This window comes from Odontesthes bonariensis, chromosome 11 (genome assembly GCF_027942865.1).
Source record: "Odontesthes bonariensis isolate fOdoBon6 chromosome 11, fOdoBon6.hap1, whole genome shotgun sequence".
NCBI classification, from domain to species: Eukaryota; Metazoa; Chordata; class Actinopteri; order Atheriniformes; family Atherinopsidae; genus Odontesthes; species Odontesthes bonariensis.
The window spans coordinates 1,957,342-1,978,432 of record NC_134516.1 but is presented as its reverse complement, the minus strand read 5'-3'; the positions used below and the strand labels follow the sequence as shown (position 1 = coordinate 1,978,432).

At 51.0% G+C, this 21,091-nt stretch overlaps 1 protein-coding gene across 1 annotated transcript in view; it reads right to left on the bottom strand.

Annotated features, from left to right (window-relative positions):
- Positions 1-1,740: 1,740 nt before the first annotated feature.
- The window catches only part of zdbf2 (zinc finger, DBF-type containing 2), a 38,311-nt gene continuing 18,960 nt past the window's right edge, over positions 1,741-21,091 (bottom strand). The window contains exons 7-11 of the mRNA XM_075477237.1: positions 14,999-15,467; positions 14,791-14,904; positions 9,566-9,906; positions 2,941-3,085; positions 1,741-2,868 (exon numbers count right to left, since the gene is read on the bottom strand). Of these exons, the coding sequence (XP_075333352.1) occupies positions 2,095-2,868; positions 2,941-3,085; positions 9,566-9,906; positions 14,791-14,904; positions 14,999-15,467 (1,843 nt within the window). The 3' untranslated portion in view covers positions 1,741-2,094. The remainder of the gene's footprint in view (positions 2,869-2,940; positions 3,086-9,565; positions 9,907-14,790; positions 14,905-14,998; positions 15,468-21,091) is intronic.

Here is a 21,091-nt window from a genome sequence, read left to right as displayed (position 1 = left end):
TTCAATTCATTGTAATCATATTTATTTATAAAATAATCCAATTCATTCATATAGAGCCAATTCAAAAACAATTTCCTAGCTCAGGAAACCAACAGATTGCTCTGAAACTTTGTTTTCGGTCCAAACTCCCTTAAAGAGGCAGCTCCATGCACACCAACAGGCACCAACAGGCACCAACAGGCACATCCATGTGGAAACAGGCTCACGCTTCACTTTCTGCCAGTTTACAAATCTGAAAACCTTTTTTCCTCTTTGAGGTCTTATTGTCTTTAAAAGTTATTTTCTCCTGTTAGTATAAACACATTCCTGCTGTTGCGTCTTCTGTTTCATCTTTAACACATTGTTCTGGCGCCCCCTGGTGGTCAGAGCCACTGACTACAACAGCTACTAAAGCCGTGCAATCAGCTGTTGCCTCGTCATGATGGCTCTTTGATGGGGGGTCCATGAGGGGGGTCCATGAGGGGGGTCTTCTGGCACCTTCTGGTCTGCCTGGGCTGGTTCAGGTGGAGACCCTCGTTCATGGCAATATTGTGCAGATCTGGCATGCCTTCTCTGGGTTATAGAGCAGTTTGCCCCCCCGCTGTATGGAGACACACCCACCCGGCCTTCAGCTCTTGGTGCTCTGATGCGTATATGTGTGCAGTCTGTTACTCCGGTTATGTTTGGCAGTCCAGCCACGGCATGAAAGTCCCTCTTAATGTGTACTTGTTGGACAGCGGTGTATGGGAATCTGATGCACCATGGGTGATAAACTGATGAGAGCTTTGATGACCAAGGGGATCGCACGGCTCACAGAGGACTGGGACACCCCCGATCTGTCTCCAATCTCCCTCTGAAAGGTTCCAGAGGCCAAAAACCCAAGGGTGGTGAGGACCTGGGCGTGTGGTGGAATTGGGTTTGATCGGCGTGTTTCTCTCTGGAGTTGTGGCTCCAGCAGTATAGCTGCATATATACAGCAGCACAGTGCTTGGTGATCTAAATCAGGATGTCAGCCATTCGTCTGTCTCTGCAGGATATCTACACGTTCTCGGAGCACACGCTCTCTTCCAAGAGCCTGACGCGCTAAAGCAGGGGTGTCAAACTGGTCCATGAAAGGGCAGCGTGGGTGCAGGTTTTTGTTCTAACCATGCAACAGCACAGCTGACTTGTTTCTGGTAAGAGCTTCAGTGCAGACAGTTCAGTTGATTGAATGAAACAAGTCAGCTGTGCTGTTGCAAGGTTTGAACAGAAACCTGCACCCACACGGCCCTTTCATGGACCACTTTGACACCCCTGCGCTAAAGCATCCAAAAGGAGAAAGTCAGCCGCTGGTTACGCTTCCCATTGACCTTGTTATATACAGAGTCAGATTAACCTTCGATTAGTGCATAATTTAAGTCAAACAGAATAATGTCAGCATCATTATGGGGTATAATGTATATATTTATTTATGTTTGCTTCAAGTAATTAAATATACAATCCATTAGTCAAGCAAACATGATTGGAATAACAGCAGGCTACTTTAGGAAACTCCTACGACAGCTCTGGATCACTAAATTCTGTTCGTACCTGAAAGAAAACGTAAAATACCAACAGATTGGTGAATGTTCTCTTAAATCACTCGTACGCACGACTTAAGAACAAATCTGTGCGGTTGTTGCATGAGGCCCGATGTTTTCTTAACTTTGTGTCCAGGTAAGAGCTTCTGGAAGCCGCTGAGCAGACTCCAACACCGAGAACAAACTGAGCAGGTGACTCGTGTTCACATAATAAAACTTTATTAAACACGAACGCTTCATATTCAAACAAACACAAAAGGTAGAAAAGTATAAAGGAGCGCACCTGTGCAAAAGGTGGCAGGTGAGTTCAGTGTGTAAATAACTCTGTGATGTCTGCGCTTCCATCGAGATAAACAAACTGAAAATTATAAAAATAAATTTCAGCGCAGCAGAAACAGCTTCATTATTTCAATAAAATGTGTAAAAATGATAAAACTCATTTTAAATTTGGTTTGAAGTTCATGGAATTAAAAACAAAGACTGGAATATGCGTTTAATTTCCCCAGATGAGCTCCTTACTGTCGCAGCTTCAGTATATGGAACAATAAATAATCTGCTACCTTCGCCCCCTGTCGATGCCCCGCCCCCTTCGCCCCCGGCTCCGGCGGGAGATGAGGTGGGCGGGGCCTGTGGAGCCAGAGAGTGCCCTGCTGGGTCTGGTCCTTCGCAGGCCCTCCCTCCTGGGCTGAGGGGGCGGGGCCTGAGCCCTGGTCCTCCTTTTGGAGGCTGGCGCCCGTGGCCCCTCGCTCCGCGCCCCGTGGCTCCGCCCCCCGCGGCGCTGCTCCGACCTGCCGCTGAAGGTTGGGGGCGGGGCCTGATACGTGCTCAGGAGGACGCCCTCTCCTTTGGGGACCTCGCCGGGCCGCCGGTCTGCGTTCAGGTCTGGACTCAGACTTCGGAACAGCTGACGGACGCAGGAAGGCGGCGGGCCTGAAGGGGCGGAGCCTCTGAGCAGCAGCGAGCCCTTGGGAGGGTTCTTTAAGATGCGGTTGGTTCTGGGCTCGTAGAACCGAACAGGAAGGCGCTTGTATTTCACCTTTAGTCTCTGCAGCTCCAGGGGGCGGAGCCGTCTGCGGGAGCGCTTCGGCGTGGCGTCCTCCGGCGCCGCCGGGTCGGAGCCTGAGGACGAACACAGCAGGTAGACCAACGAGGTGCGCGGCTGCACAGGTGTGACGATCCCAGAGTAAAAACTCGGGAGGAAACGCCACGTCTGTCTCTCAGGCGTCCTCTCTGCGGCGGGGACGCTGGGGGGCGGGGCTTCTGGAGCTGACGGACGGACTGCTGGGACGACCAATCGGATGGTCTGAGTGCTGCGGCTGACTTTGACCACCTGAGAAGGGAAAGAACAAACAGGTGAGGCGTTTGTTTTTCAGCTCGGTCGAAAGGTGTGTGACTGACTCACCTGACACCTGGCAGCCAGTCTGAAGCTCCGCCTCCTCCTGACATACGCTGAGTCACCATCGTCCATGTCCACCAACGGCAGGACGGCTGGCTCCACCCCCCGATTCTCACTGAGCCTCTTCTTACTTTGACTCCTCCTACCGTACCTGTGAAGAAAGTTCCTGTTCATTTTGACGTCCACGTTGGTTTCTACCAACCAATCAGGGAAGGGTTAGAAGGGTTAGGGCCATATAGGGGTTAGGGGTTTGTGACTTTACTACAGAAAGCATTGGATCGGAATCTGCTTGCATTCCATTGCATATTGCACCAAGAGGAGCTGTGTGCGCAAACATTCCCACCGGAGTGTATGGAGGTGATGAACCTTGTCATCCAGATTGTGAACAAAATAATCGCAAAAGCATTAAACCACCGCCAGTTCCATGAATTGCTAGATGAAGTTGACAGCGAATATGCGGATCTCCTGCTGCACAACAAAGTCCGCTGGCTATCCAGGGGCGAAGTTTTGCGTCGCTTTGTTGCGTGTTTAGAACACGTGAAAACATTCCTGAAAAGCAAAGACCTGAACTACCCACAACTGGAAGACACCAAGTGGCTTGAAAAACTGCACTACATGGTTGACATGACACGTCACCTAAACACGCTCAATAAAAGTCTCCAGGAGCGGGGAAACACTGTGCTTCAAATGCTGGAAGCCGTTTTGTCATTCGAGCGCAAGCTGACAGTATTCGCCAGGGATGTAGAGCGAGGCGCGCTCTCCCACTTCTCATCCCTGAGAGAGTTCAAAGACGCCCATCACGATCACACACTCAACAGTGATTATTTGCAAGGTGCAATCGTTGACATGCAAGCTGCATTTGGGAGAAGATTTAGTGAGTTCCGAAAGGAAAAAGTGACCCTGTCTTTCCCTGTCACACCCCTGGAAATTGACCCTTCCTTGCTGAAAACATTCCCAGGAGTAAATCAAGCTCACCTCGAAATGGAAATGGCCGATATAGCTGACAAAGATTTGTGGGTTGCCAAATTCAAAAGTCTGACAGCAGAGCTTGAAGACGTCAGCCGCCAGAAAGCCCATGCTGCCCAAAACCACAAATGGAGCGAAATTGAAAGCCTCCCAACACCAGAGAAACTTGTGTTTGAAACATGGAAGGCTCTTCCCGACACTTATAGTAACATGAAGAAATACGCATTTGCAGTATTATCCATGTTTGGATCAACATATATGTGCGAGCAGATCTTCTCAAACATGAACTATATCAAATCCAAATACCGCACCCGCCTCACAGATGACAGCTTGCAGTCCTGCGTCAAGATTAAAGTTACATCTCACATGCCCGATGTTGAGAAGCTGTCCAGTGATGTCCGAAAACAGAAGTCACATTGAACAGGTGAGAACACAATCCCGTCAGGGCGCATATTTAGGCCTAACAAAGTGGCTGTTTTTATGAATGGGTTTCTGATTTTGTCAGTTTATATATATATATTTGGAATGACACAATTATTGTGTTTTGTCACTCAGGTCCGATGACGTAGCCTACGTGTCTGTAGCTGAGGGGGGAAGAGAAGGATGCTGTGTTTGACAGTTGCACTGACTGCGTGGCATTTGCGAACTAAAGAGAAGAGGATAATGCACAGAAATCGAAGTTTAGCCTATCCGTCTCATTTTAATTTTGTTAATTTCGACTGACTGTTGAATTTTTAAGCAAGCTGCCTTTTAATTGCAGGCTACGCTACTCCTTTGCGATTGTAACCGATTTATTTAATGTCTGACGCTGAGTAAGGGGGAGAATTAAAAGCTTGTTTTATTTATTTTACTCATTTGCACTGACTTAGGCTACTTAACTTGGTACTTACCTTTTCGAAAGGCTGCCGTTTTATTTTTTATAATTGCAAGCTGCGTTTTAACGACAGGCTGCGTGTTTTTTGCGCTCTGTTGAATGTTATTGAACAGTGAGTTCTATTGTTATTGACGTTTGAAGAGAACATTTCATTTCCACAAGGTCTGAAAATAGCCTGAGGCTATGTACTTTTTTGTTCTGGAGACCTCAAAATAAAAAAAGATGGCACCAAAAATATGTATTTCTTCTTGTATATCTATAATTTAATCAGTGCAACAAAACATAACACATTAATATTGTAATGGAAGTTAGGCTAAACTTGAAGCAGCAATAGGCCTATCGTACATCAGTAGTCACGTGGTGCGTAATTCTCTCCAGGATGCGCTGCAGGGAAAATTAACCTTTAAATCATGAATGTTCATTTTGTATTTGTAGCATACTTAGTCATTTTAATAGTAGGCATACAGCTTATGTATTGACAGTCTATGTTGCCTTATAAGGCTTTTAGATTTTCGCGGCTCCAGACAGGTATGGTTTTTGTTTTTTTGGGCCAATATGGCTTTTTGAACATTTTGGGTTGCCGACCCCTGGGTTAGGGCAATATAAGGCCATATAAGGCCAGAACCAATCATTGGGTTAGGGCCATATAAGGCCAGAACCCATCATTCTCAAGAGAGAAAGATAAGTCACAAGTGGAAAACATTCAAGACAGCCGTCTCACATCAAGTAAATACGGGGCCAACATCTATACGACCCCCCCGATCTGCCAGTCCAGAGGCACTGCCCCCAATGTCCACGCGATGCTGCAGAGGCGTATCAACCAAGACAGCCCTACAACATCCAGAGCCTTGAGGAACTCAGGACGGACCTCATCCACCCCCGGGGCCACCGAGGAGTTTTTTGACCACCTCGGCAACCTAGGCCCCAGAAATGGGAGGCCCCACGTCCGAGCTCCCCAACTCTGCTTCCTCATCGGAAGGCGTGTCGGTAGGATTGAGGAGGCCCTCGAAGTATTCCCCCCACCGACTCACGACGTCCCTAGTTGAAGTCAGCAGAGCCCCGCCCTCACCATACACATTGTTGACGGTGCACCGCTTCCCCCCCTGAGCCGCCGGATGGTGGACCAGAATCTCCTCGAGGCCGTCCGGAAGTCGTTCTCCATGGCCTCCCCGAACTCCTCCCAAGCCCGAGTTTTTGCCTCAGCAACCGCCGAGGCTGCGTTCCGCTCTGCCTGTCGGTACCATCAGCTGCTTCCAGAGTCTCACTGGCCAAAAAGGCCCGATACGACTCCTTCTTTAGCTTGACGGCTTCCCTCACCACTGGGGTCCACCAGCGGGTTCGGGGATTGCCGCCACGACAGGCACCGACCACCTCACGGCCACAGCTCCGGTCGGCCGCCTCAACAATGGAGGCACGGGACATGGCCCATTCGGGCTCAATGTCCCCCACCTCCCCCGAGACATGGCCCATTCGGGCTCAATGTCCCCCACCTCCCCCGGGACATGGCCCATTCGGGCTCAATGTCCCCCACCTCCCCCGGGGTGGAAGCTCTGCCGGAGGTGGGAGTTGAAACTCTTCCTTACAGGGGATTCCGCCAGACGTTCCCAACAGACCCTCACAATACGTTTGGGCCTGCCAGGTCTGACCAGCTTCCTCCCCCATCAGCGGAGCCAACTCACAACCAGGTGGTGATCAGTTGAAGCTCCGCCCCTCTCTTCACCCGAGTGTCGATCATCGAGCTGCGGCCCAGGGTGTCCTGGGGCCAAGTGCACATATGGACCCCCTTATGCCTGAACATGGTGTTCCTTATGGACAGTCCGTGATGAGCACAGAAGTCCAATAACAGAAACCCACTTTTTACTCTAAACGTCAGTTTGGTTGAAGATTTGTTTTCCCCTTATCAACCAGGTAATGACTCAAAGTGATCCGGTCCCTGTCGGGTCTGCCACCTGTTCTACACCTGATGATAAACAGGTGAGCGGTTCTGTTCTACACCTGACGATAAACATGTGAGCGGTTCTGTTCTACATCTGATGATAAACAGGTGAGCGGTTCTGTTCTACACCTGACGATAAACAGGTGAGCGGTTCTGTTCTTCATCTGATGATAAACAGGTGAGCGGTTCTGTTCTACATCTGATGATAAACAGGTGAGCGGTTCTGTTCTACACCTGACGATAAACAGGTGAGCGGTTCTGTTCTACATCTGATGATAAACAGGTGAGCGGTTCTGTTCTACATCTGATGATAAACAGGTGAGCGGTTCTGTTCTACACCTGACGATAAACAGGTGAGCGGTTCTGTTCTACATCTAACGATAAACAGGTGAGCGGTTCTGTTCTACATCTGATGATAAACAGGTGAGCGGTTCTGTTCTACACCTGATGATAAACAGGTGAGCGGTTCTGTTCTACATCTGATGATAAACAGGTGAGCGGTTCTGTTCTACATCTGATGATAAACAGGTGAGCGGTTCTGTTCTACATCTGATGATAAACAGGTGAGCGGTTCTGTTCTTCACCTGACGATAAACAGGTGAGCGGTTCTGTTCTACACCTGATGATAAACAGGTGAGCGGTTCTGTTCTACACCTGATGATAAACAGGTGAGCGGTTCTGTTCTACATCTGATGATAAAACGGTGAGCGGTTCTGTTCTACACCTGATGATAAACAGGTGAGCGGTTCTGTTCTACATCTGATGATAAACAGGTGAGTGGTTCTGTTCTACACCTGATGATAAACAGGTGAGCGGTTCTGTTCTACATCTGATGATAAACAGGTGAGCGGTTCTGTTCTACACCTGATGATAAACAGGTGAGCGGTTCTGTTCTTCACCTGATGATAAACAGGTGAGCGGTTCTGTTCTTCACCTGATGATAAACAGGTGAGCGGTTCTGTTCTTCACCTGATGATAAACAGGTGAGCGGTTCTGTTCTTCACCTGATGATAAACAGGTGAGCGGTTCTGTTCTTCACCTGATGATAAACAGGTGACCGGTTCTGTTCTACATCTGATGATAAACAGGTGAGCGGTTCTGTTCTTCACCTGATGATAAACAGGTGAGCGGTTCTGTTCTTCACCTGATGATAAACAGGTGAGCGGTTCTGTTCTACACCTGATGATAAACAGGTGAGCGGTTCTGTTCTACATCTGATGATAAACAGGTGAGCGGTTCTGTTCTACATCTGATGATAAACAGGTGAGCGGTTCTGTTCTACACCTGATGATAAACAGGTGAGCGGTTCTGTTCTACACCTGATGATAAACAGGTGAGCGGTTCTGTTCTACACCTGATGATAAACAGGTGAGCGGTTCTGTTCTACATCTGATGATAAAACGGTGAGCGGTTCTGTTCTACATCTGATGATAAACAGGTGAGCGGTTCTGTTCTTCACCTGATGATAAACAGGTGAGCGGTTCTGTTCTTCACCTGATGATAAACAGGTGAGCGGTTCTGTTCTTCACCTGATGATAAACAGGTGAGCGGTTCTGTTCTACACCTGATGATAAACAGGTGAGCGGTTCTGTTCTTCACCTGATGATAAACAGGTGAGCGGTTCTGTTCTACATCTGATGATAAACAGGTGAGCGGTTCTGTTCTACATCTGATGATAAACAGGTGAGCGGTTCTGTTCTACACCTGATGATAAACAGGTGAGCGGTTCTGTTCTACACCTGATGATAAACAGGTGAGCGGTTCTGTTGTACACCTGATGATAAACAGGTGAGCGGTTCTGTTCTACACCTGATGATAAACAGGTGAGCGGTTCTGTTCTTCACCTGATGATAAACAGGTGAGCGGTTCTGTTCTTCACCTGATGATAAACAGGTGAGCGGTTCTGTTCTACATCTGATGATAAACAGGTGAGCGGTTCTGTTCTACACCTGATGATAAACAGGTGAGCGGTTCTGTTCTACATCTGATGATAAACAGGTGAGCGGTTCTGTTCTACATCTGATGATAAACAGGTGAGCGGTTCTGTTCTACATCTGATGATAAACAGGTGAGCGGTTCTGTTCTACACCTGATGATAAACAGGTGAGCGGTTCTGTTCTACACCTGATGATAAACAGGTGAGCGGTTCTGTTGTACACCTGATGATAAACAGGTGAGCGGTTCTGTTGTACACCTGATGATAAACAGGTGAGCGGTTCTGTTCTACATCTGATGATAAACAGGTGAGCGGTTCTGTTCTACACCTGATGATAAACAGGTGAGCGGTTCTGTTCTACATCTGATGATAAACAGGTGAGCGGTTCTGTTCTTCATCTGATGATAAACAGGTGAGCGGTTCTGTTCTACATCTGATGATAAACAGGTGAGCGGTTCTGTTCTACACCTGATGATAAACAGGTGAGCGGTTCTGTTGTACACCTGATGATAAACAGGTGAGCGGTTCTGTTCTACATCTGATGATAAACAGGTGAGCGGTTCTGTTCTACACCTGATGATAAACAGGTGAGCGGTTCTGTTGTACACCTGATGATAAACAGGTGAGCGGTTCTGTTGTACACCTGATGATAAACAGGTGAGCGGTTCTGTTCTACATCTGATGATAAACAGGTGAGCGGTTCTGTTCTTCACCTGATGATAAACAGGTGAGCGGTTCTGTTCTACACCTGATGATAAACAGGTGAGCGGTTCTGTTCTACACCTGATGATAAACAGGTGAGCGGTTCTGTTCTTCACCTGATGATAAACAGGTGAGCGGTTCTGTTCTACATCTGATGATAAACAGGTGAGCGGTTCTGTTCTACATCTGATGATAAAACGGTGAGCGGTTCTGTTACCTGGCCAGCGACTCTGTGTCGAAGTAGCACATAAATCTTCCTCGTCTGAACTGTTGGACCAGCCTCTCCACCCTTTCCTCGTCCTCCTGCTCGATCTGGATCCAGGTCTTTCCCCGGAAGGATTCTGGGATGTATTCTGGGACCGGCAGGACCTCTTCTATGGGTCGGGTCCAGAAACCCTCGTCCTGCCGGGCCCCACATCTGCTCTCAGTGTGCAGGGCGGAGTTCAGCTGGTGCGAGTACACCTGGTCCTCCAGGTGCACCTGAACGTTCATGAGCCGGCCGAGGTCCGGCCCCCCCGCCTGGGTCACCTGGACAGGTGTGTCACCTGGCTGGCAGACCTGAAGAGAAACATCCAGCATCAGAACCCTAGGAAACAGAACCGCCCCCCCCCCCTGCTCACAGACCCCCTGAAGAGAAACATCCAGGGTCAGAACCCTAGGAAACAGAACCCCCCCCCCCCCCTGCTCACAGACCCCTGAAGAGAAACATCCAGCATCAAACCCTAGGAAACAGAACCCCCCCCCCTGCTCACAGACCCCCTGAAGAGAAACATCCAGCATCAGAACCCTAGGAAACAGAACCCGCCCCCCCCTGCTCACAGACCCCCTGAAGAGAAACATCCAGCATCAGAACCCTAGGAAACAGAACCCCCCCCCCCTGCTCACAGACCCCCTGAAGAGAAACATCCAGGGTCAGAACCCTAGGAAACAGAACCCCCCCCCCTGCTCACAGACCCCCTGAAGAGAAACATCCAGGGTCAGAACCCAAGGAAACAGAACCCCCCCCCCTGCTCACAGACCCCCTGAAGAGAAACACCCAGGGTCAGAACCCTAGGAAACAGAACCCCCCCCCCCCCTGCTCACAGACCCCCTGAAGAGAAACATCCAGCATCAGAACCCTAGGAAACAGAACCCACCCCCCCCTGCTCACAGACCCCCTGAAGAGAAACACCCAGGGTCAGAACCCTAGGAAACAGAACCCGCCCCCCCTGCTCACAGACCCCCTGAAGAGACACATCCAGCATCAGAACCCTAGGAAACAGAACCCCCCCCCCCCCCCTGCTCACAGACCCCCTGAAGAGAAACATCCAGCATCAGAACCCTAGGAAACAGAACCCCCCCCTGCTCACAGACCCCCTGAAGAGAAACATCCAGGGTCAGAACCCTAGGAAACAGAACCCCCCCCCCCCACTCACAGACCCCCTGAAGAGAAACATCCAGCATCAGAACCCTAGGAAACAGAACCCCCCCCCCCCCCCCGCTCACAGACCCCCTGAAGAGAAACATCCACCATCAGAACCCTAGGAAACAGAACCCGCCCCCCCTGCTCACAGACCCCCTGAAGAGACACATCCAGCATCAGAACCCTAGGAAACAGAACCCCCCCCCCCCCTGCTCACAGACCCCCTGAAGAGAAACATCCAGCATCAGAACCCTAGGAAACAGACCCCCCCCCCCCCCTGCTCACAGACCCCCTGAAGAGAAACATCCAGCATCAGAACCCTAGGAAACAGAACCCCCCCCCCCCCCGCTCACAGACCCCCTGAAGAGAAACATCCAGCATCAGAACCCTAGGAAACAGAACCCGCCCCCCCTGCTCACAGACCCCCTGAAGAGACACATCCAGGGTCAGAACCCTAGGAAACAGAACCCCCCCCCCCCTGCTCACAGACCCCCTGAAGAGAAACATCCAGCATCAGAACCCTAGGAAACAGAACCCCCCCCCTGCTCACAGACCCCCTGAAGAGAAACATCCAGGGTCAGAACCCTAGGAAACAGAACCCGCCCCCCCCTGCTCACAGACCCCCTGAAGAGAAACATCCAGGGTCAGAACCCTAGGAAACAGAACCCCCCCCCCCCCTGCTCACAGACCCCCTGAAGAGACACATCCAGGGTCAGAACCCTAGGAAACAGAACCCGCCCCCCCTGCTCACAGACCCCCTGAAGAGACACATCCAGGGTCAGAACCCTAGGAAACAGAACCCCCCCCCCCCCCCCCCTGCTCACAGACCCCCTGAAGAGACACATCCAGGGTCAGAACCCTAGGAAACAGAACCCCCCCCCCCCCTGCTCACAGACCCCCTGAAGAGACACATCCAGCATCAGAACCCTAGGAAACAGAACCCCCCCCCTGCTCACAGACCCCCTGAAGAGACACATCCAGCATCAGAACCCTAGGAAACAGAACCCGCCCCCCCTGCTCACAGACCCCCTGAAGAGAAACATCCAGGGTCAGAACCCTAGGAAACAGAACCCCCCCCCCCCCTGCTCACAGACCCCCTGAAGAGAAACATCCAGCATCAGAACCCTAGGAAACAGAACCCCCCCCCCCTGCTCACAGACCCCCTGAAGAGAAACATCCAGGGTCAGAACCCTAGGAAACAGAACCCCCCCCCCTGCTCACAGACCCCCTGAAGAGAAACATCCAGGGTCAGAACCCAAGGAAACAGAACCCCCCCCCCTGCTCACAGACCCCCTGAAGAGAAACACCCAGGGTCAGAACCCTAGGAAACAGAACCCCCCCCCCCCTGCTCACAGACCCCCTGAAGAGAAACATCCAGCATCAGAACCCTAGGAAACAGAACCCACCCCCCCCTGCTCACAGACCCCCTGAAGAGAAACACCCAGGGTCAGAACCCTAGGAAACAGAACCCGCCCCCCCTGCTCACAGACCCCCTGAAGAGACACATCCAGCATCAGAACCCTAGGAAACAGAACCCCCCCCCCTGCTCACAGACCCCCTGAAGAGACACATCCAGGGTCAGAACCCTAGGAAACAGAACCCCCCCCCCCCCTGCTCACAGACCCCCTGAAGAGAAACATCCAGCATCAGAACCCTAGGAAACAGACCCCCCCCCCCCCCTGCTCACAGACCCCCTGAAGAGAAACATCCAGCATCAGAACCCTAGGAAACAGAACCCCCCCCCCCCCCCGCTCACAGACCCCCTGAAGAGAAACATCCAGCATCAGAACCCTAGGAAACAGAACCCGCCCCCCCTGCTCACAGACCCCCTGAAGAGACACATCCAGGGTCAGAACCCTAGGAAACAGAACCCCCCCCCCCCTGCTCACAGACCCCCTGAAGAGAAACATCCAGCATCAGAACCCTAGGAAACAGAACCCCCCCCCTGCTCACAGACCCCCTGAAGAGAAACATCCAGGGTCAGAACCCTAGGAAACAGAACCCGCCCCCCCCTGCTCACAGACCCCCTGAAGAGAAACATCCAGGGTCAGAACCCTAGGAAACAGAACCCCCCCCCCCCCTGCTCACAGACCCCCTGAAGAGACACATCCAGGGTCAGAACCCTAGGAAACAGAACCCGCCCCCCCCTGCTCACAGACCCCCTGAAGAGACACATCCAGGGTCAGAACCCTAGGAAACAGAACCCCCCCCCCCCCCCCTGCTCACAGACCCCCTGAAGAGACACATCCAGGGTCAGAACCCTAGGAAACAGAACCCCCCCCCCCCCTGCTCACAGACCCCCTGAAGAGACACATCCAGCATCAGAACCCTAGGAAACAGAACCCCCCCCCTGCTCACAGACCCCCTGAAGAGACACATCCAGCATCAGAACCCTAGGAAACAGAACCCGCCCCCCCTGCTCACAGACCCCCTGAAGAGAAACATCCAGGGTCAGAACCCTAGGAAACAGAACCCCCCCCCCCCCCCTGCTCACAGACCCCCTGAAGAGACACATCCAGCATCAGAACCCTAGGAAACAGAACCCGAACCCCGCCCCCCCTGCTCACAGACCCCCTGAAGAGAAACGTCCAGCATCAGAACCCTAGGAAACAGAACCCCGCCCCCCTGCTCACAGACCCCCTGAAGAGAAACATCCAGCATCAGAACCCTAGGAAACAGAACCCCCCCCCTGCTCACAGACCCCCTGAAGAGAAACATCCAGGGTCAGAACCCTAGGAAACAGAACCCCCCCCCCTGCTCACAGACCCCCTGAAGAGACACATCCAGCATCAGAACCCTAGGAAACAGAACCCCCCCCCCTGCTCACAGACCCCCTGAAGAGACACATCCAGCATCAGAACCCTAGGAAACAGAACCCCCCCCCCCCTGCTCACAGACCCCCTGAAGAGAAACATCCAGGGTCAGAACCCTAGGAAACAGAACCCCCCCCCCTGCTCACAGACCCCCTGAAGAGACACATCCAGCATCAGAACCCTAGGAAACAGAACCCCCCCCCCCCTGCTCACAGACCCCCTGAAGAGAAACATCCAGGGTCAGAACCCTAGGAAACAGAACCCCCCCCCCCCTGCTCACAGACCCCCTGAAGAGAAACATCCAGGGTCAGAACCCTAGGAAACAGAACCCGCCCCCCCTGCTCACAGACCCCCTGAAGAGAAACATCCAGGGTCAGAACCCTAGGAAACAGAACCCGCCCCCCCCTGCTCACAGACCCCCTGAAGAGAAACATCCAGGGTCAGAACCCTAGGAAACAGACCCCCCCCCCCCTGCTCACAGACCCCCTGAAGAGAAACATCCAGGGTCAGAACCCTAGGAAACAGAACCCGCCCCCCCCCCCCGCTCACAGACCCCCTGAAGAGAAACATCCAGGGTCAGAACCCTAGGAAACAGAACCCCCCCCCCCTGCTCACAGACCCCCTGAAGAGAAACATCCAGCATCAGAACCCTAGGAAACAGAACCCCCCCCCCCTGCTCACAGACCCCCTGAAGAGAAACATCCAGGGTCAGAACCCTAGGAAACAGAACCCGCCCCCCCTGCTCACAGACCCCCTGAAGAGAAACATCCAGGGTCAGAACCCTAGGAAACAGAACCCGCCCCCCCCCCTGCTCACAGACCCCCTGAAGAGAAACATCCAGGGTCAGAACCCTAGGAAACAGAACCCGCCCCCCCCCCTGCTCACAGACCCCCTGAAGAGAAACATCCAGGGTCAGAACCCTAGGAAACAGAACCCCCCCCCCTGCTCACAGACCCCCTGAAGAGAAACATCCAGGGTCAGAACCCTAGGAAACAGAACCCGCCCCCCCCCCCCTGCTCACAGACCCCCTGAAGAGAAACATCCAGGGTCAGAACCCTAGGAAACAGAACCCGCCCCCCCTGCTCACAGACCCCCTGAAGAGACACATCCAGCATCAGAACCCTAGGAAACAGACCCCCCCCCCCCCCCCCGCTCACAGACCCCCTGAAGAGAAACATCCAGCATCAGAACCCTAGGAAACAGAACCCCCCCCCCCTGCTCACAGACCTGCAAAGGGTCCCAGTCTTCAGTCGGCTTTTCACTGGAGGCCGGAAGGCTGAGCTGGAAGCTCTCAGTCTCCTCCTCCTGGGACCCGTCACCATGGCAACGCACCTGGATCACCTGAGGAGTCCGAACCCAAAACAGGGACAGAGACTTCAACAACAGCTGGATGATAAGAGGACCGCCTTCCTTCGTTACTTCCTGTCTGACCCACCTCCTCGATGGTCTGGTCCAGCAGGTCGGTGCTGTCCCAGCAGAGGTCCTGGTCCTGGTCCTGGTCCTGGTCCTGGGCCTGGGCCTGGTCCTGGGCCTGGACACCCAGGTCTTTGGAAGCCCTGGGACCTGTGGGAGGCTGAGAGGAGCAGTCGCTGCTTTTCCTGCGGTTGGTCTTCCTGTGGGCTTTCCTGTGGACGGGGGGCGGGGCCTGAGGCAGAGGGGGCGTGGCCCTGAGGTGTGGTGCCCTAGCAGGAATGGCCCCTCCCTCACGGGCCCCCTGTCCTGACTGGCTGTGAGCGCCACAGTCCCCCTCCTGATTGGCTGGCTGAGATGACACATCATCAGAGCTGGGCAGGTGTTCTCGGGTGGCTACGAACCGACTATCGTTGTCAGAGAAATGGAGCTCATCAAGCTCCACCCTCGGTACCAAAGGGGCGGAGGTCGAAGGAAGGTCAGCGTGGGACGGCCTGGAGACAGATATGTAAACAAAGCATCATAAACAGGACAGGTGTGTTTGTTTTAGTATCCTAGGCTCACCATGCTGGTTCAGGTGTGTTTGTTTTAGTATCCTAAGCTCACCATGCTGGCTCAGGTGTGTTTGTTTTAGTATCCTAGGCTCACCATGCTGGCTCAGGTGTGTTTGTTTTAGTATCCTAGGCTCACCGTGCTGGCTCAGGTGTGTTTGTTTTAGTATCCTAGGCTCACCATGCTGGTTCAGGTGTGTTTGTTTTAGTATCCTAGGCTCACCATGCTGGCTCAGGTGTGTTTGTTTTATATCCTAGGCTCACCATGCTGGCTCAGGTGTGTTTGTTTTAGTATCCTAGGCTCACCATGCTGGCTCAGGTGTGTTTGTTTTAGTATCCTAGGCTCACCATGCTGGCTCAGGTGTGTTTGTTTTATATCCTAGGCTCACCATGCTGGCTCAGGTGTGTTTGTTTTAGTATCCTAGGCTCACCATGCTGGCTCAGGTGTGTTTGTTTTAGTATCCTAGGCTCACCGTGCTGGCTCAGGTGTGTTTGTTTTAGTATCCTAGGCTCACCATGCTGGTTCAGGTGTGTTTGTTTTAGTATCCTAGGCTCACCATGCTGGCTCAGGTGTGTTTGTTTTATATCCTTGGCTCACCATGCTGGCTCAGGTGTGTTTGTTTTAGTATCCTAGGCTCACCATGCTGGTTCAGGTGTGTTTGTTTTAGTATCCTAGGCTCACCATGCTGGCTCAGGTGTGTTTGTTTTATATCCTAGGCTCACCATACTGGCTCAGGTGTGTTTGTTTTAGTATCCTAGGCTCACCATACTGGCTCAGGTGTGTTTGTTTTAGTATCCTAGGCTCACCATACTGGCTCAGGTGTGTTTGTTTTAGTTTCCTAGGCTCACCATGCTGGCTCAGGTGTGTTTGTTTTAGTATCCTAGGCTCACCATGCTGGCTCAGGTGTGTTTGTTTTAGTATCCTAGGCTCACCATGCTGGCTCAGGTGTGTTTGTTTTATATCCTTGGCTCACCATGCTGGCTCAGGTGTGTTTGTTTTAGTATCCTAGGCTCACCATGCTGGCTCAGGTGTGTTTGTTTTATATCCTAGGCTCACCATGCTGGCTCAGGTGTGTTTGTTTTAGTATCCTAGGCTCACCATACTGGTTCAGGTGTGTTTGTTTTAGTATCCTAGGCTCACCATGCTGGCTCAGGTGTGTTTGTTTTATATCCTTGGCTCACCATGCTGGCTCAGGTGTGTTTGTTTTATATCCTTGGCTCACCATGCTGGTTCAGGTGTGTTTGTTTTAGTATCCTAGGCTCACCATGCTGGCTCAGGTGTGTTTGTTTTAGTATCCTAGGCTCATCATGCTGGTTCAGGTGTGTTTGTTTTATATCCTAAGCTCACCATGCTGGCTCAGGTGTGTTTGTTTTATATCCTAGGCTCATCATGCTGGTTCAGGTGTGTTTGTTTTAGTATCCTAGGCGCACCATGCTGGCTCAGGTGTGTTTGTTTTAGTATCCTTGGCTCACCATGCTGGCTCAGGTGTGTTTGTTTTAGTATCCTAGGCGCACCATGCTGGCTCAGGTGTGTTTGTTTTATATCCTAGGCGCACCATGCTAGCTCAGGTGTGTTTGTTTTAGTATCCTAGGCGCACCATGCTGGCTCAGGTGTGTTTGTTTTATATCCTAGGCGCACCATGCTGGCTCAGGTGTGTTTGTTTTATATCCTTGGCTCACCATGCTGGCTCAGGTGTGTTTGTTTTATATCCTTGGCTCACCATGCTGGTTCAGGTGTGTTTGTTTTAGTATCCTAGGCGCACCATGCTGGCTCAGGTGTGTTTGTTTTATATCCTTGGCTCACCATGCTGGCTCAGGTGTGTTTGTTTTAGTATCCTAGGCGCACCATGCTGGCTCAGGTGTGTTTGTTTTATATCCTTGGCTCACCATGCTGGCTCAGGTGTGTTTGTTTTATATCCTTGGCTCACCATGCTGGTTCAGGTGTGTTTGTTTTAGTATCCTAGGCTCACCATGCTGGCTCAGGTGTGTTTGTTTTATATCCTAGGCTCACCATGCTGGTTCAGGTGTGTTTGTTTTATATCCTAGGCTCACCATACTGGTTCAGGTGTGTTTGTTTTAGTATCCGAGGCGCACCATGCTGGCTCAGGTGTGTTTGTTTTAGTATCCTAGGCTCACCATGCTGGCTCAGGTGTGTTTGTTTTAGTATCCTAGGCGCACCATGCTGGCTCAGGTGTGTTTGTTTTATATCCTAAGCTCACCATACTGGCTCAGGTGTGTTTGTTTTAGTATCCTAGGCTCACCATACTGGCTCAGGTGTGTTTGTTTTAGTATCCTAGGCTCACCATGCTGGCTCAGGTGTGTTTGTTTTAGTATCCTAGGCTCACCATGCTGGCTCAGGTGTGTTTGTTTTATATCCTTGGCTCATCATGCTGGTTCAGGTGTGTTTGTTTTAGTATCCTAGGCGCACCATGCTGGCTCAGGTGTGTTTGTTTTAGTATCCTAGGCGCACCATGCTGGCTCAGGTGTGTTTGTTTTAGTATCCTAGGCTCACCATGCTGGTTCAGGTGTGTTTGTTTTAGTATCCTAGGCGCACCATGCTGGCTCAGGTGTGTTTGTTTTAGTATCCTAGGCGCACCATACTGGTTCAGGTGTGTTTGTTTTATATCCTAGGCGCACCATGCAGGCTCAGGTGTGTTTGTTTTATATCCTAGGCTCACCATGCTGGCTCAGGTGTGTTTGTTTTAGTATCCTAGGCGCACCATGCTGGCTCAGGTGTGTTTGTTTTAGTATCCTAGGCTCACCATGCTGGTTCAGGTGTGTTTGTTTTAGTATCCTAGGCGCACCATGCTGGCTCAGGTGTGTTTGTTTTAGTATCCTAGGCGCACCATACTGGTTCAGGTGTGTTTGTTTTATATCCTTGGCTCACCATGCTGGTTCAGGTGTGTTTGTTTTAGTATCCTAGGCGCACCATGCTGGCTCAGGTGTGTTTGTTTTAGTATCCTAGGCGCACCATGCTGGCTCAGGTGTGTTTGTTTTAGTATCCTAGGCGCACCATGCTGGCTCAGGTGTGTTTGTTTTATATCCTAGGCGCACCATGCTGGCTCAGGTGTGTTTGTTTTATATCCTTGGCTCACCATGCTGGCTCAGGTGTGTTTGTTTTATATCCTTGGCTCACCATGCTGGTTCAGGTGTGTTTGTTTTAGTATCCTAGGCGCACCATGCTGGCTCAGGTGTGTTTGTTTTATATCCTTGGCTCACCATGCTGGCTCAGGTGTGTTTGTTTTAGTATCCTAGGCGCACCATGCTGGCTCAGGTGTGTTTGTTTTATATCCTTGGCTCACCATGCTGGCTCAGGTGTGTTTGTTTTATATCCTTGGCTCACCATGCTGGTTCAGGTGTGTTTGTTTTAGTATCCTAGACTCACCATGCTGGCTCAGGTGTGTTTGTTTTATATCCTAGGCTCACCATGCTGGTTCAGGTGTGTTTGTTTTATATCCTAGGCTCACCATACTGGTTCAGGTGTGTTTGTTTTAGTATCCGAGGCGCACCATGCTGGCTCAGGTGTGTTTGTTTTAGTATCCTAGGCTCACCATGCTGGCTCAGGTGTGTTTGTTTTAGTATCCTAGGCGCACCATGCTGGCTCAGGTGTGTTTGTTTTATATCCTAAGCTCACCATACTGGCTCAGGTGTGTTTGTTTTAGTATCCTAGGCTCACCATACTGGCTCAGGTGTGTTTGTTTTAGTATCCTAGGCTCACCATGCTGGCTCAGGTGTGTTTGTTTTAGTATCCTAGGCTCACCATGCTGGCTCAGGTGTGTTTGTTTTATATCCTTGGCTCATCATGCTGGTTCAGGTGTGTTTGTTTTAGTATCCTAGGCGCACCATGCTGGCTCAGGTGTGTTTGTTTTAGTATCCTAGGCGCACCATGCTGGCTCAGGTGTGTTTGTTTTAGTATCCTAGGCTCACCATGCTGGTTCAGGTGTGTTTGTTTTAGTATCCTAGGCGCACCATGCTGGCTCAGGTGTGTTTGTTTTAGTATCCTAGGCGCACCATACTGGTTCAGGTGTGTTTGTTTTATATCCTAGGCGCACCATGCAGGCTCAGGTGTGTTTGTTTTATATCCTAGGCTCACCATGCTGGCTCAGGTGTGTTTGTTTTATATCCTAGGCTCACCATACTGGCTCAGGTGTGTTTGTTTTAGTATCCTAGGCTCACCATACTGGTTCAGGTGTGTTTGTTTTAGTATCCTAGGCTCACCATGCTGGTTCAGGTGTGTTTGTTTTAGTATCCTAGGCTCACCATGCTGGCTCAGGTGTGTTTGTTTTATATCCTAGGCTCACCATGCTGGCTCAGGTGTGTTTGTTTTAGTATCCTAGGCTCACCATACTGGCTCAGGTGTGTTTGTTTTAGTATCCTAGGCGCACCATGCTGGCTCAGGTGTGTTTGTTTTATATCCTTGGCTAACCATGCTGGTTCAGGTGTGTTTGTTTTAGTATCCTAAGCTCACCATGCTGGCTCAGGTGTGTTTGTTTTAGTATCCTAGGCTCACCATGCTGGTTCAGGTGTGTTTGTTTTAGTTTCCTAGGCTCACCATGCTGGCTCAGGTGTGTTTGTTTTAGTATCCTAGGCTCACCATGCTGGCTCAGGTGTGTTTGTTTTAGTATCCTAGGCTCACCATGCTGGCTCAGGTGTGTTTGTTTTATATCCTTGGCTCACCATGCTGGCTCAGGTGTGTTTGTTTTAGTATCCTAGGCTCACCATGCTGGCTCAGGTGTGTTTGTTTTATATCCTAGGCTCACCATGCTGGCTCAGGTGTGTTTGTTTTAGTATCCTAGGCTCACCATACTGGTTCAGGTGTGTTTGTTTTAGTATCCTAGGCTCACCATGCTGGCTCAGGTGTGTTTGTTTTATATCCTTGGCTCACCATGCTGGCTCAGGTGTGTTTGTTTTATATCCTTGGCTCACCATGCTGGTTCAGGTGTGTTTGTTTTAGTATCCTAGGCTCACCATGCTGGTTCAGGTGTGTTTGTTTTATATCCTAGGCTCACCATACTGGTTCAGGTGTGTTTGTTTTAGTATCCTAGGCGCACCATGCTGGCTCAGGTGTGTTTGTTTTATATCCTAGGCGCACCATGCTGGCTCAGGTGTGTTTGTTTTATATCCTTGGCTCACCATGCTGGCTCAGGTGTGTTTGTTTTATATCCTTGGCTCACCATGCTGGTTCAGGTGTGTTTGTTTTAGTATCCTAGGCGCACCATGCTGGCTCAGGTGTGTTTGTTTTATATCCTTGGCTCACCATGCTGGCTCAGGTGTGTTTGTTTTAGTATCCTAGGCGCACCATGCTGGCTCAGGTGTGTTTGTTTTATATCCTTGGCTCACCATGCTGGCTCAGGTGTGTTTGTTTTATATCCTTGGCTCACCATGCTGGTTCAGGTGTGTTTGTTTTAGTATCCTAGGCTCACCATGCTGGCTCAGGTGTGTTTGTTTTATATCCTAGGCTCACCATGCTGGTTCAGGTGTGTTTGTTTTATATCCTAGGCTCACCATACTGGTTCAGGTGTGTTTGTTTTAGTATCCGAGGCGCACCATGCTGGCTCAGGTGTGTT